The sequence below is a fragment of the Panthera pardus genome, unplaced genomic scaffold (assembly GCF_024362965.1).
Source record: "Panthera pardus isolate Hobbes unplaced genomic scaffold, ASM2436296v1 HiC_scaffold_8, whole genome shotgun sequence".
NCBI lineage: Eukaryota > Metazoa > Chordata > Mammalia > Carnivora > Felidae > Panthera > Panthera pardus.
The window spans coordinates 54,122,227-54,145,882 of record NW_026527013.1 but is presented as its reverse complement, the minus strand read 5'-3'; the positions used below and the strand labels follow the sequence as shown (position 1 = coordinate 54,145,882).

General features: G+C 43.1%; 1 protein-coding gene across 5 annotated transcripts in view; it reads right to left on the bottom strand.

The window, feature by feature from the left end:
- Positions 1-4,361: 4,361 nt before the first annotated feature.
- TSEN2 (tRNA splicing endonuclease subunit 2) overlaps positions 4,362-23,656 on the bottom strand; it is a 55,069-nt gene continuing 35,774 nt past the window's right edge. For all 5 annotated transcript variants that reach the window (XM_053897868.1, XM_053897869.1, XM_053897867.1 and 2 more), the window contains 6 exons: positions 19,998-20,048; positions 16,891-17,029; positions 9,220-9,256; positions 8,381-8,492; positions 7,268-7,357; positions 4,362-6,344 (listed from right to left, as the gene is read on the bottom strand). In XM_053897868.1, the coding sequence (XP_053753843.1) occupies positions 6,285-6,344; positions 7,268-7,357; positions 8,381-8,492; positions 9,220-9,256; positions 16,891-17,029; positions 19,998-20,048 (489 nt within the window). In that variant the 3' untranslated portion in view covers positions 4,362-6,284. The remainder of the gene's footprint in view (positions 6,345-7,267; positions 7,358-8,380; positions 8,493-9,219; positions 9,257-16,890; positions 17,030-19,997; positions 20,049-23,656) is intronic.

Below are 23,656 nucleotides of genomic sequence, written 5' to 3'. Positions count from 1 at the left end.
ACCAGGGCATAAAATAGGCTTTACATTTCCTAGAGAAAACAATTATGGCAGTGCTTATACTTTTGGTTTATCTGAAAGAGGAAAAAGTACACACACTTCATGCCAGACACTTTCATTTAGTCCACAAAACACACTCAGCATGCTGTGATCATTTCCATTTCACAGGTGAGGAAGCTAAGATTCAGAGTGATATGGGAAGGCTCCCAAGGTCACCACTGTTTCCCTAGTGTAGACTTGGAATTTGGACGTAGGTTTTTCTAATGCCATTCTTCCTACTTTATCAGAATGTGCTACTTAAAAGTTAGGAAGAGGCGCACCCGGGAGGCTCAATTGGTTAAGCATCCGACTCTTGATTTCACCTCAGGTCATGATCTCATGGTTGGTGAGTTCGAGCCCCACAGGGGCTCTGCAATATCAGTGTGGAGTCTGCTTGGGATTCTTTGTCTTCCTCTCTCTGCGCCCCTCCCCAGCTCTCTCTCAAAAATAAATAAATAAACATTAAAATAAAAGGAAGAATATCTACCTGTGTAACATTGTTTCTGAAAATGAAAAGATTCTAAACATCTTAAACGCTTGCAATGTTTCATTTTTTAAAAAAGAGTGAATTACTTTGAAATTAAAAAAACCCACTACCTCTTAGTTTAACAGTTTCACAAATATGCTTTTTCATATCATGTACTCCTACAGGATGTCTCCCTGTATTACACAAAGTGGTAGAAAGACTAAACTTTTTCAGCTTATATATAAAAAAAGTAAAGATTGAAGATAAATCAAGCATTAGATAACTCTCAATTTTAGAAATGGACCTCAGTTAGTTTCATGGAAGTTAACATTCATGGTATAATTATTTGAGTCTGTAATCAGATTTTTAAGAAATCAATTTAGTTGGTAAAATCACAAATGGGAGGTAGGTGGTGGGGAGAAGAGAACTCATTTCTTTTCAACCTAAGTACTCCTCCACAAGGGGAAAACTAAGTTAAAAACCAATTCAAGTAAATAGCAACTTAAAAAAAAAAAAAAAAAAAAGAAGAAGAAAATGACAATGCTTTAACAATAAGGGCAAAAAAAAAAAAAAAAAAAAAAAAAAAGACGAAATCAAGATTTTATTCCACAAGTAACAATGACTTTTCAGACTTGTGTACAGACTATGCTCAAAAATGTAGGGAAACCTGAGCAGCTCAATCCCGGTTAAACTGCCTAAAACCACGTCCCATTCATGTTGGTTTAATCCCTGCCAATCCCTGTATGAATCACTTAATAGAACTGAGTCTCCTTACAGGAGAACTTAGGCCAGTAGAGGCACAGACATCGGGATTTCCCCGCACAGTCTGGGAATGAGGTCAGAAAAATGTCAGTCTCTAAAACTGAAGCTAAGAGAATCAACATACGATAAGCGACTGCACAAATCACTGCCTGATGATGATGGGTAATGGTGGTTCTTAAGACAGAAGAACTTCCTCTTGCCTCACCAAATGAATCAGCATAGCTGGAAATTACTGGAAGTCCATCACGAGCCAGGCATGGTACTAATAAGCACCTTGTAAGGGCCAAGCCACTTAATCTTCCAGCAAGCCTCTGGACATCATTATTATTTTTAATTTTTTTTTTTTTCTCATGGAGGTGAGACTCTTATTCCATAAACTTATTTTCAAGGGAAAGATTCTGCACTTAGTAGATTCAGTGCTGTGCAACCATCACCTCCACTTCCAAAACATTCTATTACCTCTAAAGGAGACTCTGGACCCACCAAACAGTTGCTCCTTAGTCCTCCCCCACTGACCCTGGGAACCACTAATCTGTGTTCTCTATGGATTTACCTATTTTGGATATATACCTGGAATCAAACACTATGTGGCATTTCTTTCACTTGATATGTGTTTGAGATCCATCCATGTTGCACGTACCAGCTCTTCACTCCTTTTTGTGGCTGAACAGGATTCTCTTGTATGTGAAGGCTGAGAACATTAGTTCTATTTTATAGATGAGGAAACAGGTTAAGATCACATGGTGAGTAAGGGGATGAGTTGGGATGCAAACCTGTGTCTGACTCTAAAGCATGTAACCGTAGCCATCTTGTCATCCAGCCAAGGCCAATTAAAGAAACCAAGCAAGTGCTGACAACCAGAGTCTCAACATTTTAAAAATCCTGAAGACTGGGGCAACTGGGTTGGTCAGGAGGTTAAGCATCCAACTCTTGATTTCAGCTCAGGTCATATCTCAAGGTTTGTGGGTTTGAGCCTAGCGTTGGGCTGTGTGCGGACATTGCAGAACCTGCCTGGAATTCCCTGTCTCCCTCTCTCTCTCTCTGCCCCTCCCCTGCCTGTGCTCTCTCAAAATAAATAAATATAAAATAAACTTAAAAAAAAAAATCCTGATAACTGTAAGCTACTCAGTCTAACCTGAGGAGGTGGTGCCTTAAAGGCAGGGCAGGTTTGCAATACAGAACCATTTATCGGTGCCCTGTTGCTGCCCCAGCTGGCCCCACCTCCCAAGGGTGACCGACCTGTTCTAGCCATGGTTTCTTCAGGAGGCAGCATGAAGGTAATGCAGTTCACTGAGCCGACAGAACAGCCCTTCTGGCCACAGAACAGCCCTCAGCTCTTGACTTGCTGTGCACAGGAGAGCTGAGCTATGACTGGTTCCTTTGTAGAAGGCTCACCCCATTACCCAGCCTTCAATAAAATTATCTCTGTGGAGACTAATTACAAGTTAAGAACCACACAACGCTTCCAGGTTTGTAAGTGGGGTCCACAGATGGTCCTCATGGAATCTGTGAACCTGCTGAAGATTATGCCAAAACCAGATGCACGAGCATGTTCCTGGTGGGGGCCCCAGGCTGCACCCCAACACCGAGGCAGGGGACCACCACCCAGATGTACCAGCACATACCAGGCCTGCCTGGAGTGTTGGGCAGCCTTCCTTTCTAACCTCCACTCAGGCCCTAATCGTGACGTATTTCTGACTTCACATGCTTTTCTAGGTTGGTGTCACTTTAGCTGTGGAGATCTTATAAAGGCACTAAATAGGACTGAGAGTTCTGGGGTCAAGTCCTCCGCTCGCACTCCGTGGCAGTGGTGTGGGGTGGTCACGTCTCTGAGCCTCAAACCTTCATCCTGTGGAGGCTCCCACCATTTGAAGTCAAAAGTCTGTTGTGTGATTCTAAGATTTATACCTTAGTATTTCATGATTTATGTTATTATTTTAAATGATACTATTTTTATTTTTAAATTTCAATTCCCATTTTCCATGTATTTGTAGTTGTTGAAATCAAATTGATTTTCTGTATTGGAAAAAAAGCCTATTGTGTGATAAGCAAGAACACAGGGGTCTGCCCCATCTTAAACTCTACTATCTGAATATCTGCTATAACTATTTACAAAAAAAATGGTATATTGGCTATCCAAATACAAAACAATGAGTATAGGAGTCGTCAGCAAAATCACTCAAGTTGTGAGTGTCCGGACCACACGGCACGTGCTGGTCTTAGCTGACTGCTCCATGCTTGTGCTGTTTAGATGTGTGCTGTATTGTTGCATCATTTCCCCTGCTGTATTAAGTAAAAACGTCTCTTATGGGACTGGAAAAGCCCAAGAAGAAAGTAGGTGATTTTTTTTTTTTTAACTTTACTTATTTGAGAAAGAGAGAGAGCATGTGAGCAGGGCAGGCAGAGAGAGAGAGGGAAAGAGAGAATCACAAGCAGGCTCCGTGCTGTCAGCACAGAGCTCAGTGAGGAGCTCGATCCCACAAACCGTGAGATCATGAGCTGAGCTAAGATCAAGAGTTGGACACTGAACTGACTGAGCCAACCAGGTGCTATTAAAGTATGGGAGTTTTAAAGGCCCAAGAAATCCCTTTATAAGAAAAAAAAATTAGAAGTGATAGTTCAGAAAGGTGGTCACATAAAAGATACAGTCTTGGCCAAGTATGTATTCCTTCTTTTTTGTGTATATATTTTTTGCACTGGATAACAAAACAACTTGTAAAAAGTGCTGGTTCCACAAAGTTTCGCGGCGTTCTTGAGTGTGGCGTGCTGTTATAAAGCCAGTGAAATTCTTGTATGGAGGGTGCATGGCCAGTCAGCGTGATGCTACTGAACACATGCTGGTACACTGGGCAGCTTAGACACCTTGGGAGAGCTGAGAGAGAGGATTTGGTGAAGAATTCCAGTTTTAAAGCAAATCTCGGAGGTTTGAGATTTAAGAACCACATAAAACATGCTTGGAAGAGAGTGGGTGAAGCAACTTCTGCTCTGTAAGGCGGCAGCATCTCCCCACTGAACCACAGCCATTTGTGAAGGTGGTTTTATCACAGAGCAAATTTCCAATCTTGCTGAACCTGAGCTTTTTTTAAAAAAAAACACATGCCATCTGTTACATTTATTTCAGAAGGTAAGAAAAAAGTGCCAGGACATAATACATCTAAAGACAAGCTAATACTGCTTTTAGCTGGTAACTGTGAGGCTCATGTAACCCAAAACCTTTGCTGGTACATCATTCCAGAACCCCAAGGCCCTTGGGAAATGCTGAAGAGTGCATGGCCCACTGCAGCATGTTCAGACGGTGTACATGAAGGAGGAAAATCTTTCATACAAGGCTTGTTTAAAGATGGTGCTTTTGGACATCCTTCTACAGCTTTCGTTTATAAGTAGTATCTGTGCAGTCTTGTGGCTTTTCTACATCTTTACTGTAGCCTTTACATGAAGAAGTCACCACAACCTTGAAGGCACATTAGCAGATGATAAGCAGGTGATGTGGGTGCTCACGGGCTGACAGAACTGTGATGAAGGATTCACAGAAGAGTTTTTACCATCAAGGCATATGACGCACTGATCAGGTATGGAGAGAAGTGTCACCACAAATGACAGATGAAATGGGGAAAAAAATAGAGCCTGAAATTTTTGCTGACTTTCAGGGTTTTAAAAAAGTGATGTTTGAAAGCCAAGTCTCTGACTTTGCTAAGGAGCCTGGTGAGAGCAAAGCGGGTAGTAAAAATGTTGAGCTACTGGTATCGCTAACGTACAGCAAAAAGGCATATTACTGAGAGGCTCTTTCAAATTGGTAATCATATTGGTCTGCATCGGAGGGAAAAAGAGGAGCTCCCTTATTTCAATGCCAAATCTTTAAAATGTAGATCATGCAGATCTAATGCTTCTGTTGCGAGAGCAGGATCATGACGTGAACAGAAGCACCATGTTCAAAAACGACATCAGGTGGAATCTCAGGCCGCCAGAAGCTCCAAGACCACACGTCACAGGAATGCAAACATTCCAGCTCTCACCGTCCACTTCTGGGGTATGCAGTGTCAAAGAGAAGACTGCCATTGTCTTGAATTTGGACACTGGACGAATCTCACACACCTGTTTCCCTCAGGCTGTCACTGGTTTCCCTCCTGCTCATCTTCCCCTCCACCCCTGCTGCCCTGCAAAACCTTGACTGGTATGTAACCAATTTGAAAAAGGCTTTGTTTACTGAGTTTTACTAAATGCTAACTGCATTCATTATGTATCCTCATACATTATTTCACTACCTATTTTTATTTTACAAACAAGTTCACTGAAGCAAGATGCAATTTTTATCTAATACTGTATAACACTGTGGTGTACTGGACACAAATGTGCCCATCAGTGAGCTGAGAGTTAATGATTAGGTGATGACGTTTTTGAAAGGCTTTACGATACAGAAATCCTGGACAGATAATAAGTGGATTTTCCAGGGTTGAGTAATTGGTTGAAGTTCTTAGAAAAGATGAGACACATCATTTTTTCCATTTAACATATTGGCACACAGAGTCTTATAATCCCCAAGTCTCCTTTCCGGCACACTCTCAGGAACACACTGGATGTGAGTAATGAGATGCGTAGAAAAGAGTTTGGGAAACTGTACCGTGTCACATAAATGTAAACTACTGTCGTTGTCAGGTAAAATCAGAGAGTAACAGAATTTCCCTGTAGCTGGAAGAGTCTTCTTGGAACCCATCTAGTCCAATGTGCTTACTGAATAGGTGAGGATGCGGGCCCACAGACGAGAAATTCAGGATCAGTCAGGGTCAGTGACTTACTCAAGAACAGAATCTGAAGGCCAGCAGAGGGCTCTTTGTTCTCCCCTGTGTCATTTTATCTTTTAAAATACTAATTGCTTTTTGGTGATGGGGGGGGACATGCCCTTTAGAACTTTTCACTTACTGGGCGATTATAGTAAGAGGACTTTTTACCTCACACAGAACTTGGCTTACTGTAGGACACTCAACAGTATTTGTTGGTAAATCAGAATTCTGAGGTTGAATTGTTAAAGTTCGTCTTGGTCACTTCTCTCTCGTGAAGAAACCCAACGGCTTAGAATCACCTCCTGCAACCAATCAAAATAAAAAGGTGACTGAAAGTTTCAACATCAGAAATGAAAGAACATACTAGGTGTGTGACATCACAGTAACATTTCACAAAGAGTTGTCTGTATAATGATGACACCTGTTCCTATTCCTTGTTACTGAAACATCTGGAGAAAATGTACACACCTTATACGCAAATACTACCTACCATAATCACACAAAGATTTTAAAAGCTAAATGTGCCTTGGCCTTGGTATCCCACTGGGACATTTCAGGAAAAGGAATCTGAAAGCTAGCACGAGAACCAAATCTGAGATGTATCCGGGTATGCATCTGGTGTATCCGGGCTGGCACTGAGAAGGGAGAAGTGGATCTGGGCTGGCATTTTAGGAACAGCTAACTGAGTGGGCACAGGCAAGACAAACTGGATGGGTGAGGCGCTGAGGCCGGGGAAGCCGAATGGTGACTGGTGGGGCTGTAGAGGGACCGGGTGGTGTGAACAAGGAGATGGGGTGCAATGTTAGAGATGAAAGAGGACGAGGACGGCTGCGTGTGGGGGAGGAGTCACAGGCAGACAGGCAGTTACTTGCAGAAATAGCGAGTAACCCTGGGGGACAGCATGATGAATGTGGCAGTCTTGCCAGAGAAAAACTCTCCAGGAAGACTGGGAACTGGGAGAGGCTTGGCTGGGCGGTCCCAGGCCGCCTATGAGAGCAGTTTCAGCTGAATGGTGGGGATGGAAGCCAGATGACACTGCAGGTAAAGCAGCAGCAGGAGTTAAGGGGGACTGAGAGCAGGCTCAGCGGGGAGAGGGCCTGTGGGGGCTTCCTGTTACCAAGGCAAGAGGTTTTCCTTTCTTTTCTTGGGACCACGTGGTCCAGAGGACACAATACAGTGGATACGGTCTTTAGGATGCCATGAACTTGTCTCTGAGTTTACCTACCTGAACTTTGATTTGTTTCATACACTCTGGTGACTCCATCTCTTTGTCAGTCATGGTAGAGGGTTTAATCAAATAGCACAGCATAAGTTCCTATTGAGAAACAAAGAACAATCTCCACATCCCACACAATAATAATATAAATTTGGGTGCGTGATCAGGAAGTGCAGGCAGTCTCCATTCCCTCCCACTGAGTGCTCCTGGAAACTCACAAAGCATACCGATTTCCTCCAGGAACACGAATGGGCCCAGGATCTAACTAAGGACCAGGCCCATACAATGGGTGTAAAAATACTAGAAACAGTACAGATTTCCTATTTCTAAAAGATAAAGCTATTTTTTACAGGCTAAACCTAAGCAGCTTCACCTGCAGACAAGGCAGTTGCCCCCTGGCCTCTGCTGGGCCTTCTGGTGTCACCTCCCACAGCGCCTCCAGCAGCAGTGGGACAGACTCAGAGGGGCTCACTGTCTGTGTTTGGTTAGCAAGTTATTGAGTAACAGAGAACACACAAAGCTTTCATCCTTAGTAGTCCTGGGGTAAGATGAAATTTCCCTTCTATCTTGACGGGAGCAGGATATGGCAGAAGACAAGTCCGGCAGTCAGACGACTCTGGGTCTGAATCCCCATTCTGCATATAAGCTGCATGATCTTGGGTTTGTCCCTTAACATCTCTGACTCTGATTCCTCACTCTTAGGGATAAGGATACCGACAGGGTGGTGACAAAACATGTACAGTGTTTAGCTATAAATACTAATATCCTTCCTCTCGCTTCAAGAGATCTGCTAGCTTTGAAAAGAAATCAATGTTTTGACTCCTTTGTGAACGTGTGTGAGTAACTTTTGAGCGTGTGTTGACGGCAGGCCCGGGAAGGGAGGCAATGCCCACCAACATCAATCACTAGGGATCTTTGAAGCTCAATTCGTGGTGCTCAGTACCAGAGGGTAGGGGCAGGGAACACGAGAAGAGGTCAGCTTCTAGCCCCCCACCTTTTTAGAACTTCACTGGCAGGAACACTGTGAAGTTCCTACAGATGACTTTTATGATTCTACTACATTTAAGAAAAAAAATCCAAGCATTTAAATGGACTTGTGAATGCCAAAGCTGATGTCGTTACCTTGGAGACATTAACTGAAACTCTGCTCAAGGCAGCCAGTGACCTCCAGCTGAAAGGTCTGCGAAGAGAGCCCTCAAAATGGTCGTCGACTAATTCAATAATGACAGAATAACTGGAAGACACACAGAGGGCATTAAAAAGCATGAAATCAACCTCTTTAAAAAGAATAATGCTTGTTCTACCAAACAAAGATACAGAAAATAAAACGTACATCATCTCCTCCTAAATTCTCCTACAACGTTATTGGGAAAAATATTAATGAAAAACTCCTACTTTAAATTACAAACTTTCAGGCTGATCTCAACAGTGACAAGGAGAGAACAGAAATACTTTACCCGACGAGAAAGCTGTGAATTCATTCAACTGTTTAGATACTCACTGATATTAAGATGAACAATTACTGCATAGAGTAACTGAATGTGTAATACTGAAACATATTATAACCTATTTATTACTATGTACATAGTACAACATTAGTGTATAAAGCACAGTTGCAGAGCATCTATTCCTAACAGGCCAAGAGAAACATGATTGTAATTGTTTCTGTGGCACAGGAGGTCACTGGAGGTCAGAAATTTCCTCCTGTCCTTTGAAGCCATTACCTTACTTAAAAAATCATCACAGGGGCACCTGGGTGGCTCAGTTGGTTGAGCATCCGACTTCGGCTCAGGTCATGATCTCACGGTTCATGAGTTCGAGCCCCATGTTGGGCGTGCTGCTGTCAGCCTGTCAGCACAGAGCCCACTTTGGATCTTCTGTCCCCTTCTCTCTGCCCTTCCCCCACTTTACACTCTCACTCAAAAAATAAATAAAACATTAAAAAAAAAATCACTCCAAACCTTGCATGGTAAAATGGAGGGCCTTTTCGATACAACACTGCAAAGAAAAAGAAAGAAAATGTATAACCCCTTAAAATCAAAATCTTACTGTATTATTGATGTTTTCTCTTCTCCAAAGAGCTATAAATACCCAATTATCTGTACATGGGTAATGTGCAAAATGTCCAGTGGTCTACTTTTAAAACCCAAACTGTTTTTTCCCCCCCTTGGAACAAAATGCAATTAATAAAGCAAATCTGTGGCCAGGACTCGAACATTCTCATCCCACCCTCACCCCACAAATGAAATCCAAACTGAAATACAAGTGATTTTTGTCTTGCCTCTTGTCTTACAATCTCCAGAGTGAGAATGTGAAATAATGTCACAACATGTGAAGTTCATATAATAACATTTTGTTATTAATTTCTCATCAGTGTAATTCAAAGTGCCTGAGCTACTCTGGCTAGGTACAAGTTGACTTGAGTGTTGGTACCAGAGATGAGTAACCATACGTGCCACTTGTGGAGATTAGTCTGCCCTACTAATTTAATCTATGGAGCTCAAAAGCCAGTGCCCAAAAGAGCCTGGAGCAGGGACTCTGCCACGTGGACTCTGGAACTGTGCACGGAATCCTGCAGAGGCACACAGTCTGTGGTGGGGAGTAGCTATCTGTTCATCAAACCTATTTCTCCTCTCTTTCCAGGCACATGGCTAGACCCTGTCTCTCAGTTTCCCAAGCAGAAAGCCTGGCCCATAAAACCCTTCCATGCACCAATTGTGTGTTTATTCCTTTTTAAAGGTGACCTTGAAAGCCATGTGGTGAAGGCCATGGAGCCACAAGGAAGCAACCTGGGCTCCTGAAGCACCTTTGGGAGTCGATTGGCCCACCACTCAGAGATACTGGTTTTGAATTTCACGTGCAATGAAATTGTTAGGCCTCTGAGATTTGGGGTTTATATGTAACTATAGCTATAAAAATTACCTTTACTAATACACAATTACACCTGTAAGCTTGTGGCCAGTGCAAATCAAAGCAGAAAAACTTTTTATCCATTGAAGAATTGACAGAATTTTCCTTTTTGGCCGTAACAGTACTGTAGCTAATCCCATTTCCCTAAGGCTCAGCAAGCTCAGAGCCAACTTTAACAGCCTCAGTTAGTAACCCTGTAGGATCCTAGAGACAATACAGCAACCCTTCACCTACAGTACATTTTCTAGGGTCACATTTCCTTTTTATTATTTTATTTCCTATTTAAAGTATATTTAAAGGATTTGGCAAGCAGCTCAAATTCACTGTGTAAGGGCACAAATTTAAGTAAATACCCCAACATACAATCCTCAATGTTTTGAGACGCAGTGGAAAGAAACCACGTACTGGAAAAAACTTGAATTCAGGAGTTTTGTTTCCTGTCCAGTCTCTGCCATTCTTGGAGGTGTGACTCCAAACAAGTTACTAATATCTCTGAGCCTCAGTGTCCAGAATTACAAAATGAAGAACAAGGGGAAATTGGGACCTTTTCTAGCCCTCAAATACCATTATTTATGATCAGGCACACATCTTGAATCTCATGTGCATCTGGAACACTGGAACATTCACAGCTCGAAAGCAGCTCTTACCTACAGGTTGGGTCACTTCAGATGACTGATGATGATGGTATAGTTTAGAAGTTAAAAGCATGAACACTGACATCAGACAGACTCAAGTTCAAGTCTTAGCAGTATCAAGACGACATGACGACGCCCTGTGTTTCAACTTCCTTATTATAAAAAACCTGGCGTAGTGACTGAATGTAGAGGCATTGACATGGTGGCTGGCATAAAGTAAGGGTTCAAAATGTTACCTAGGATAGTAATAATCATGATGACAGCATATTCAGAGGGAAAAGTAAAATTGTTTTTACAAAAATGCCTCTCAAGCAGAAAGATGAAAACTTTGGAAGTCTAAGAAATCCTGGGCATTCAAAAATAAAGTCTGAAAGAACAGGGAAATGAAGGGAAAGCTCCTTCTTTTAAATGAACGTCAGAGATGGCGTGTGGAAGGAACGACAGAATTACAAAATGATGATTAGTGTAAGAAATTAATTCAGGCAACTGTTGTAATTATCAGGGAACCAGATACACACAGTCTCACCCTACACATTACTTGTTAATTACAAAAGGAAAAATGTAATTTTACAACAGACATCTGACAATGGTCACTTCAGCCACATGATCATACAGTGGGACAGCCTGATGTTAAGTACCTCCTGATGGGGCACAATAAATACACAGAGAACCCATGCATGCTGAAGAATGGTGAGATGGAGTCTAATGATGAGGAAACAATCGAACATATCTAGAATGTGGGACATCCTCTAGGAGTTTTCAAGAAAACTCAGTATCATGAAAAACCAACAAGGTAGAGGAACCATTTTAGATTTAAAAAAGCTAAAGAGGCCGTAGTGGGGTGAATCGTGGCCCCCAAAAGGTACGTTTACATCTTAATCCCTGAATCTGTGAATGTGGCCTTATTTGAAGAAGGTTCTTTGCAGAGACTGGAGTGATAAGCCAAGGGACGCCAGGTGCCACTAGAAACACTATACACAAGGGACCGGGTTCCCCTACTGCCTCTGGAGAGAATAAGTTTATGCTGTTTTTCTAAAAAAGAATTTTTTTTAATGTTTATTTATTTTTGAGAGAGAGACAGAGCGTGAGCAGGGGAGGGGCAGAGAGAGAGAGAGACAGACACAGAATCCGAAGCAGGTTCCAGGCTCTGAGCCATTGGCACAGAGCCTGACGTGGGGCTCAAACCCATGAACTGCGAGATCATGACCTGAGCCAAAGTTGGACACTTAACCAACGAGCCACCCAGGCGCCCCAGTTTCTGTTGCTTTAAGCCCCCCACTCCAGTATGTGGTAATTTATTATGGCAGCCATAGCAAAATAAAAGAGAAACCTATAATACCAAATGTGATAAGTGAACTGTGACTAGAGCTGGTATTGAAAACAAAAACAACCTCCCTCCGCACAGCCACAAGACACATTTTGGGGACAGCAGAAGAAAATTTAAATTTTCTGATATTTTGGTGATATTGAAAAATTCTAGGGGCGCCTGGGTGGCTCAGTTGGTTAAGCGTCCAACTTCGGCTCAGGTCATGATCTCATGGTTTGTGGGTTCAAGATCATGCTGACAGCTCAGAGCCTGGAGCCTGCTTCGAATTCGGTGTCTCCTTCTCTCTCAAAAATAAAATAAATGTTAAGAAAAATTAATAAAGAAAAAAGAAAATTTCTAATTTCTGTTGGGTATAGTACGGTATTACCGTTATGTAGGAGAACGTCCCTATTCTTATGAGCTGCATGCAGAAATACTAAGGCTTATATGCGCAGATGTGGAAAATGTTAAAGTATTTAAAAAATTTGACTAGAAAAGAAGCCAAGAGAGTGGTTCAGGAAAGAACCAAAAAGGGAGACGGAAGAAGGTGCACCTCCTTGTTCTGTGAGGAGTACAGAGGAGCTGCTCTAAAGCCTCTCCCTGGCTCAGTCTCTAGGTGGGGCGCCATGCCCAGGACGGTTCCTCTGGGGTCTGGGAATCCTGTAACTCTGTTGGCTTCTAACAGCTCCCGTCATTCCACTTGTCCTCTGACTTCTAATTTGCAGGCAGCTGCGAAATCACATGACCGAACTTAGTCAATGCAAATCCAAAACTGGAGTGTATGGGAAGGAGGCTTGGGAGTAACTAGATCTTAAGTTACATTAACCAGTAGCTGCCTGCGTCAGAAAAAAACAAAAAATCTACACCTTGAGTTGGATTTTCGCTTTCTGGCTGGCAGAGAAGTACCACTCCGTGGAAGTACACGGAGCTCGGACCCAGACAGAGCTAATCTCTGCACCTACTTGCTGTGGGACCCTTGGCAACTCCCTTGACCCTTTTAAACAGTAATTTCCTCAGCGCATTATAAAAGGAGGTGAATGCCACACGCCTCACAGGAGTATGAAGAGTAAATAAGACGAGGGAAGAAAAGCACCAAGAAAAGGTGCCCGGTTGCCTTAAGAGCCAGCAGCTATGGGAGCTTCTGGGTGGGGAATATAAGGAAAGGCTCCCACTTGGTTTCTAGTCCAGTTTTCATCAGTGGGTGATCAAGGTCAAGTAGCTCAGCAGCTGCACTTGATTTGAGATCCATATCACTAGCTCGAGTACCACTCCTAGAATGAAATGTGATTGACAAGATTTATTCAAGGGAAGAGTTTCCCTGATAAGATGTGAATTTCATAAGGGCCCTTTGTCATGAGTCATTACCTCTGTAAACAGAAACAATGGTCAAGAGAGGATGTCCTGGGTTTAACCTGTCTTGGCAGTTCTAGGGTATGTGTGATTAGGTCATCAACCCTCAAAATAATATTGCTAAAAAACAGCAGCCACCGAGGAACTGTGCCCAGAGAAGAGGTAAAGTTTAGGAAACCGTTCCTCTTTTTAAATTTTGTGGGTTTTTTTGTTTTTGAGAGAGAAAGACACAGAGAGAGCAAGCGAGTGAGCATGTGTGCATGAGTGAGGGGGTGAGGGGCAGAGAGACAGAGAGAGAAGGCTAGATATCACAACTGTGAGATCATGACCTGAGCTGAAATCAAGAGTCAGATGCTTCAACAACAGAGCCACTCAGGCAACCCTACTTTTTCTTTTTCTTTCCTTCTTTTTTTTTTTTTTTTTTAAAGATTTTAAGTAATCTCTATACCCAATGTGGGGCTTGAACTCACATCCCCAAGATCAAGAGTCACATGCTTTCCCAACTGAGCCAGCCAGGCACCCCAGCAAGCTGTTCCTCTTATCCCAGGCTAGCACTGCTTATGAACCTCTGCTAAAGCAGGAAATGTGAAGACACCCTTCATGTTGCTGCTGGGCCAGAGACCTGGTCTCAAATTAATTATACAAGCAGCCTGAAGTTACATGATATGACCCAGCTGTGGCAAAGGCCTCTGGGGAGTTGGAAAATAGCAGTTGTTTCATTTCTTTTAAAAAACCATCCCCATAAGGCAGTTTTGGTTTTAAAATTACTCTTCATTCAAAAATATGGCTTAGTATTGAAAATACATGAGATAAGGTATGCTTAGAAGGCACTCAACATAGGCTCCTGTCCCCTGCAACTTTTTATTTTAGTTTTTATGAAGATGTTTTAAATGTGTGTGTGTGTGTGTGTGTGTACGTTATGGTGTTATCCATGTTATATGATGAGCAAATGGAAACTCAGAAGTAATTTGCTTGAGGTCACACAGTAAAGAGGCAGAGCTGGCTATGAACCCAAAGAGCTCTCTTTACTAGCCCCCTGCCACTTCTCAATGTGTCCCTGCAGACTTCTTGACTGGAAAGTTCTAATTCAAGTTTCACTCCTACAACGAAAAAGCTGAAGAAGACCTGCCAAGTGTTTACACTGAGTGGCTACTCTTACAGGAGTATGAAAAGGAGAACAGGGCAGGAAGCCAAGGAAGGAAAATGGGCACATAACTTATTTAAACATCGTGAACTGTGGCCAACACAATTACATGGAAACCTAGCAAACTAATCTCAAGCTAATCCTGATCATTCGTGTGGTAACCCTGAGTTAGGATATCTGTACCTGAAATCCAGCCGTGGAACAAACAAAAGGAATCATTTATCTTAGAGGAATAGGAAATTCTCAACCTTTATTTTGAACTGCAGACATGTTCCCTCCCCGCTTGAGAATTTAGTGAAAGGTTCAGACTCTTGACCCATAACAACACACCAATCTAAAACACAGTATTTTATATTGTGCTGGGGTTTCCTGAAGACTATCCTATGATTCCAGGTTAAGCACAGTTTAGAGCATTTAAAGATTTAAAAGAATGAATTGGCTTTCTTTGGGTATTTAAAAAGGCTCAAAGCATTTGGAAGGACCATATGACACAGGTCAAAAGACCTCAGGGGCCGTGACTTCTTAGAAGACCTTTCAAATATATTGCCATTTTTTGTCTGAACCTCACAAGTAATTCTGAAAAGCATCCAGGAAGCACCCTCACTTGGGAGGTGAGGAAAATGAGTTTGAGGGACTTGGCAGTGACACTAGTGCTGGGCACGGACCCTAGGATTTATGCCCACTGACCCGGGCCTGTGGCTTTGGGAGCCACTTACACAACGACAACTCTAAATTTTTATCTGAAGGCTGTCCTATGCTCTAGAATCATCTATTTTACAGTATCTCCACTGGACTTACTTAATATGTCTAAAATACGAATCCATGTATGTAAGCATTATCCCTGATTCCTCTTAAATGAAACTCCTACATCCATTCTGTCTGCAGGGTTGGTTGGGCTCAGCTTCCCTAACAAAGTCTATCTGCTTCCATTTTTGCCCCCTGCCCCCCATCCCACAGTCTACCAGTAACAGAGGAGACAGAGAGTTCTATTCATTTAAGTCACTCCTTTGCTCAAACTCTCCCAAGACTTCTAATCACCAGAATAACAACCGGGCCCTACATAATCTGCCCAAGCTTAATTTGCAGACATCACCTCATGTAACTCTCCCCCGGGATCTCTAAGTACTAGATACACTACCTTTATGCTGTTCCTGAGACTTCCCTGCCTCAGGGCCTTTGTGCTTGCTATTCACTCTGTGCCTACCATGTTCTTTGCTCTTCCCCTGGGATCTCTAAGTTCTAGACACCCTGTTTTTATGTTGTTCCTGAAACTGAGCTCATTCCTGCCTCAGGGCCTTTGCACTTGCTGTTCACATTGGGCCTACCATGTATTTCTCCAGATTCTCAAGTAGCCTGTTCCCTACTGTGGTCACATTTTGCTTGTTTTGATCACATCTTTTCAGAGCCTTTTCCTAACTTTCCTGACTTTCTATCCCTCTACTATGTTTTATTTTTCTTAGTATTTAATAGTCCCTGAAATTAGATTATATATTTACTTGTTTGCTTATTGATCTCCCCAGCCAGAATGTACGCAGCTCCATCAAGGCAGCTCTGTGTTTGTCTCATTCACCTCTGTCTTCCTGGTACCTAACAAGACCTGGCTCACAGAAGAGTCTCCGTAATGATCTGTTGAATGAAGTGCTCATCTGGTCCAAAAGCCTTACTTTAAGATAAGAAGATGCAGTTTCTAAGGGCCTGGGCTCCAGAAAAAGCCCAGCTCCGTAAGTAACTGGTCCTGGAAACTATTAGGGGCAAATGACCCATTCTCTCACAACTGCAGTCTCTCTATCGGAAAAATTAGAATAATAAGAGTATCCTTTGCTGCTTTAGGGATTAAATGAGATAATGAATTTTAAAATGTTTGACACATAGTAGATGCTCAACAAATGGTAGCTGTGATTATTCTTCTAATTCTGTGATTATTCTCATTTGCTAGATGTGACAATGGAGGCCTAGAGGATGAGGGACTCCCCAAATCATAGGAGTGAGTGGCTAATGAGAGGAGGGGGCAGAGCTGTAAAACTCTCTTCTCAGATTACAGAGTGGTGAGAGAAAAAAACCTGAACACTTAGGCCTCCAGGCTTCTATCCCGGGCTTGCCCCTTAGACTTCCTTTCCACTCTTCCTGGACAAACCCTCCACTTCAATCCAAATATTCTTACCTAAGCCAGAAGGAAAGCATCATCTTAGAAAAAAATGAGCAACAGTACATATAACCAATTCAGTTTTCACCCTGGGATCTGCTGCGAACCTTGGTTCTCGCACCTACCGAGTCAAGAATTACTTACGTAAATCTGTCCCATACTTCAGTCCCACTTTGGGAACCCAGCCCTTGCTTCGGAAGTAATGGTATGCCATGTACGTAGTCCTGAATGTGGGCTGAACTATAGGGAAAGCTTTCCAGAGCTTCAGGATTGTTAAAGGCTCCTAATATTAAAAAAAAAAAAAAAAAAAAAAAAAAAAGAGGGGCATGATTATGTATGTGTTCACTCATCATTCAGCCAGTGAACGGACATCTACACTAAGTGCGGAGTGGAAGCAGGGAACACGGTACCCACAACGGAGGGACTTAACAGAAGATCTAGGCCCATGCTGTCCAGTATGGCAGCATCAGATATAGGCCCGAAGGGAGATGTGCCTCAAGGGGAAAATACACATTGAATTTCAAAGACTTGGTAGGAAAACAAGAAAGTAAACTATCTCAGTAAGTTTGGAAATGTTGAGTTAAACAAATCTTGCAAATAATATAAATTAGTTTCACCTTTTTTCTTTTACCTCCCCCCCCACCCTTATTTTTATGAGACAGAGAAAACATGTGCACATGTGAGCTGGCAGAGGGGCAGAGGCAGGGAGAGGGGAAGGGGGAGGGGGAGGGAGAGAGAGAAAGGGAGTGGGGAGAAAGGGAGAGAGAGAAAATCTCGAGCAGGCTCTATGCTCAGAGTGGTTCCATGCTTAATCCCATGACCCAGAGATCATGACCTGAGCAGAAACCAAGAGTTGGATGCTCAACCGACTTATCCACCCAGGCGCCCCTTTTTTTCTAGTGGCTACTAGAAAATTTTAAAAAGGACCCACATGGCTCCCATCTGAGGCTTGTGTTTACTTCTGTCAGAGAGCACTGGTCTGGAGGACCTGGGAAAGGCTGCCCTGAGACAGGAACATCTGAGATGAGGAGGAAGTAGCCGAATGGAAGGGGATGGTGGGAAAATTGGGGCAGGTGGGGTGGCTGTGGAAGAACACTCTGGGCAGAAGGACGAGTGCGTGCCGCGAGCTCGAGTGTGACAAGTCCACCAAAGCCACAAGGCAGCATGTTACAAACATTTCACAGACCCAAGAGAGTAGCTACTGTATGTCAGGCCACATTCAGAAAAGCCAAAATGTAATTTTGTAAAAGCTTAAAAAAAAAAGACACTTCATTTAGTCCTTGAAACTGGAGGGTGGGTTATCTCATGGCACAAATGAGCAATCCAACAGCTTCAAAGGGCATTTTGTTCCTAATGGAGGATGTGAAGAGACCAAGAATGGCTTGGTTCAGAGAACATTCAATTTTTTGGATGGTTTAGGGCTCAGTCAATGAGACTTGCTCAGTTTGTCTCAGCCTAAGATTTAAAATCCATAAATATGAGCTACAGGTTTTTTTCCTTTCCTTATTCTTTTTTTTTGCAGTTATTCCTAAGATAGAAAATCCATACATATGTGGCCTTTATTTTTTATTTTATGTATTTACTTTTGAGGGAGAGAGAGAACGCAAATGAGCAAAGGGCAGAGAGAGAGAATCCTAGGAGGGGGAGAGGGAGGGGGAGGGAGAGAGGGAGGGAGGGAGAAAGAGAGGGAGGGAGGGAGAAAGAGAAGCAGGGCTCACCTGAAGCAGTGCTCATGTTTTGCTCAAAGCAGGGCTGATGTTCACCAGAAGCGGGGCATGAGCTCACCCAATGTGGGACTCAAACTCATGAACCATGAGATCATGACCTGAGCCAAAGTCAGATGCTTGACAACTGAACCACCCAGGCGCCCCTATGCGTGGCCTTTCAGTCCTAACGCAAGGAAACAGTTGGCCCTCCTCTAACAAGAAAAGAGTCTTTTCAGGGAAGGTTGAACTTTCGATATGGCTAGCCCATCAAGTTTCAGAGGCTGAGGATTCTATGTAGCAGTGGAATGTTCTGGCAGATTTTGGCTAAGGCCCAGGAGAGGAGGCAAAGGTGGGCTAAGAATGGCCACCACCTAACTGAGGGTTGATGGGGGGTGGGAGGGAGGGCAGAGTGGGAGGGAGGGCAGGGTGGGGAAAAAAAAAAAAAAAGAAAAAAAAAAAAAAAAAGAATGGCCACCACCTGAGAAAATGAATCACCCATCAGCCGACATCTGTTTCCAAACCACTGGAATAGTCGTGAAAAGAATTTATATAATTAGAATTTGAAGAATGATAAAATTATGCACTCCCAGGTACAGAACAAAATATACTGTCTCTGTCTATTATTCTGCTTACCTTTCTCTTTTTAATTTTAATTTCATTTGAATGATTTTGAATAGGTATTATATTCACATGCATAGAAGTGTCCAGTGAAGTCTCCCCTTCTGTCTGTGCACCCAGCCTCCAATGCCTCCACCAGAAGGTAAGCCGTGGTACCAGCTTCTTGTGGGACTTTCTAAGGGCAGCAGGCTACAGTATAGAATCACGGCTTTGGGAATACCTTGACATAGCTTCAATTATTAGTTCTAACCAGACTAGCTGTGTGACCTTGGGTGAGTTACTTACTTCCTTTGAGCTTCAGTTACCTTATCTGTAGAATTCTTACCAGGCAGAGGCAAGGATTAGGTACTGCAGGTAAGGTACCCAACACACAGCTTTTACCGAAGTAAGTGCTAAACACGGACAGTTTCAACTTTTGTTGCTAATTTTTAGTACTTTTCTGACACAGATTTCCTGATCATTATTTAAGATATTGATCTTCTCCTAGTCTCTGGGAATGAAATCGAATCTAAAAGAGTCAAAGCTGACTTTTGCCTTAATAGTCCCAATTCAGGACCCAAAGCCCAAATGTAGAAAAAAAATCTGATCCAATTTTACTGGGTGAAAGTAGGCACGTTTGTATTACAGCAATGTGAAAATTACTACAAGCTGCTTTCAACACCAGGAAAAAATATTTTTTTAAATTTTTTAATGTTTATTTTTGAGAGAGAGAGAAAGAGCGAGCAAGCAGGAGAGGGGCAGAGAGAGAGGAAGACACAGAATCTGAAGCAGGCTCCAGGCTCTGACCTGTCAGCACAGAGCCCACACAGGGCTCAAACCCATGAACCGTGAGATCATGAACTGAGCCAAAGTTGGACGCCTAACCAATTGAGCCACTGAGGCGCCAGGAAAATTTTAAGTGGACTGTATCTAAATAAGACATCTTACCTTCTCATAGTAGATGTTTAGACATCCTAGAGCATAGACCAGGAAAAAGGCCTAAAAACAGAGCAAGCAGAAAATGCTCATTAGAAACTGTCCCACATTCTTGAGAAGTTATTTTACAGACTGATTTCTCTTTGCCTCAAGTACAAACTAACATCCTTAAATCATCTTCAAAATGGTGACAAATTTTTAACATAAATGATTCATGCAAATTTAAAGGATTTAAAAAACATCTAAGAAAATATAAAAGTCACAAATTGGTTAAAAATCAATTAAAAAAGCATTTGTATGATATTTCCATGTATTTTTCCCCTTAAAAATCACATAGCTAAACTGGAAAATGATGTAAATAGCTGTAACAACAGCAACTTTTGCTCATTAGATTTTCCTCTGTAAAATTAAATAACCATATTAAACTGAGAAAAAAATTTACAGAAAGAAATATATGGAAATTTGTGAAAAGTAGGCAGTGCAGATTTGGCTTGCATAACAAAACATGAGTTTTTTAGTCACCCATGCAGTAAAGTGATTTCCTATTAAGTAATCCCTATCTTTCCATGAACTTCATTATATGGTAACTTTTTTTCCCCCCCAAATGTTTGTTTATTTTTGAGAAAGAGAGGGGGGGAAAAGCATGAGTGGGGGAAGGGCAGAGAGAGAGAGGACAGAGGATCTGAAGCAGGCTCTTTTGCTGACAGCAGAACCTGATGGGAAGCTCTAACTCATGAACCGCGAGATCAGGATCTGAGCTGGTGGGATGTTTAACTGACTAAGCCACCCAGGCACTCCCATTATACAGTAACATGTTTTACTTGTATGAGGAGGCAGGAGGAAAAGCAAGGAAAGTCAGCTCTAGTTGAGTAAAATCATACTTGGAAATAAAAATAGTTTTTTAAAAAAGTTTATCTTTTTGAGTAACCTTACACTGAACATGGGGTTTAAACTCCCAACCCTGACTACTGACTGAGCCAGCCAGGTGCTGCAAAAGTGATAAAAGTTAAGACAATGCCAAACATGGATACCACCAAATAGACCCTGTTTTTCACTCTACTTGTAGAGGAGAAAAGGATTCATGTTTACACCTGAACAGACTTATGCAAAATTGCTGTGTACTAGTGGCTAAATGGTGGCTATTAGTAAAACCGGGTTACTTTCTGTATAAATATGAGGATGGGAGATTCATTTACAACCAAACGACAAACATTATGCTGCTGCTGCCACCTGGCACAGATGAGGAGGGCCCTCTTATGTAGTGTGGCAACCGAGATGCAGTCCCCAGCCAGAAAGGAGTGGCAGGTTTTTATCAAGAAAGGATGCTGTATTCTGTCAAATGCTTTCTCTGCATCTATTGTGAGGATCATGTGCTGAATCAGAAAAATATGCAGCCAAGAATTCTTTATAGCAAGGCTGTCATTTAAAATAGAAGGAAAGGGGAGGTTCCGGAAGATGGCGGCGTAGGAGGACGCGGGGCTCACAGCGCGTCCTGCCGATCACTTAGATTCCACCTACACCTGCCTAAAGAACCCAGAAAACCGCCAGAGGATTAGCAGAAGGGAGTCTCCGGAGTCAAGCGCAGACCAGAGGCCCACGGAAGAGGGTAGGAAGGGCGGCGAGGCGGTGCCCGCTCCACGGACTGGCGGGAGGGAGCCGGGGCGGAGGGGCGGCTCGCCGGCCAAGCAGAGCCCCCGAGTCTGGCTGGCAAAAGCGGAGGGGCCGGACAGACTGTGTTCCGACAGCAAGCTCGACTTAGCATCTGGGAGGTCATAAGTTAACAGCTCTGCTTGGAAAGCGGGAAGGCTGGAGGACAAAGGGAGGGAGAGCTGCTGAGCCCCCGGACGGCAGAGCTCAGCTTGGCGGGGAACAAAGGCGCCAGCGCCATCTCCCCCGCCCATCCCCCAGCCAAAATCCCAAAGGGAACCAGTTCCTGCCAGGGAACTTGCTCGCTCCGCGCAAACACCCAACTCTGTGCTTCTGCGGAGCCAAACCTCCGGCAGCGGATCTGACTCCCTCCTGCTGCCACAGGGCTCCTCCTGAAGTGGATCACCTAAGGAGAAGCGAGCTAAGCCTGCCCCTCCACCCCCCCGTGCACCTTGCCTACCCACCCCAGCTAATACGCCAGATCCCCAGCAACACAAGCCTGGCAGTGTGCAAGTAGCCCAGACGGGACACGCCACCCCACAGTGAATCCCGCCCCTAGGAGAGGGGAAGAGAAGGCACACACCAGTCTGACTGTGGCCCCAGCAGTGGGCTGGGGGCAGACATCGGGTCGGACTGCGGCCCCGCCCACTAACTCCAGTTATACACCACAGCACAGGGGAAGTGCACTGCAGGTCCTCACCACGCAAGGGACTCTCCAAAATGACCAAACGGAAGAATTCCCCTCAGAAGAATCTCCAGGAAATAACAACAGCTAATGAACTGATCAAAAAGGATTTAAATAATATAACAGAAAGTGAATTTAGAATAATAGTCATAAAATTAATCGCTGGGCTTGAAAACAGTATACAGGACAGCAGAGAATCTCTTGCCACAAAGATCGAGGGACTAAGGAACAGTCACGAGGAGTTGAAAAACGCTTTAAACGAAATGCAAAACAAAATGGAATCCACGATGGCTCGGCTTGAAGAGGCAGAGGAGAGAATAGGTGAACTAGAAGATAAAGTTATGGAGAAAGAGGAAGCTGAAAGAAAGAGAGATAAAAAAATCCAGGAGTATGAGGGGAAAATTAGAGAACTAAGTGATACACTAAAAAAAAATAATATACGCATAATTGGTATCCCAGAGGAGGAAGAGAGAGGGAAAGGTGCTGAAGGGGTACTTGAACAAATTATAGCTGAGAACTTCCCTGAACTGGGGAAGGAAAAAGGCATTGAAATCCAAGAGGCACAGAGAACTCCCTTCAGACGTAACTTGAATCGATCTTCTGCACGACATATCATAGTGAAACTGGCAAAATACAAGGATAAAGAGAAAATTCTGAAAGCAGCAAGGGATAAACGTGCCCTCACATATAAAGGGAGACCTATAAGACTCGTGACTGATCTCTCCTTTGAAACTTGGCAGGCCAGAAAGGCTTGGCACGATATCTACAGTGTGCTAAACAGAAAAAATATGCAGCCGAGAATCCTTTATCCAGCAAGTCTGTCATTTAGAATAGAAGGAGAGATAAAGGTCTTCCCAAACAAACAAAAACTGAAGGAATTTGTCACCACGAAACCAGCCCTACAAGAGATCCTAAGGGGGATCCTGTGAGACAAAGTACCAGAGACATCACTACAAGCATAAAACACACAGACATCACAATGACTCTAAACCCATATCTTTCTATAATAACACTGAATGTAAATGGATTAAATGCGCCAACTAAAAGACATAGGGTATCAGAATGGATAAAAAAGCAAGACCCATCTATTTGCTGTCTACAAGAGACTCATTTTAGATCTGAGGACACCTTTAGATTGAGAGTGAGGGGATGGAGAACTATTTATCATGCTCCTGGAAGCCAAAAGAAAGCTGGAGTAGCCATACTTATATCAGACAAACTAGACTTTAAATTAAAGGCTGTAACAAGAGATGAAGAAGGGCATTATATAATAATCACAGGGTCTATCCACCAGGAAGAGCTAACTATTATAAATGTCTATGCGCCAAATACCCGAGCC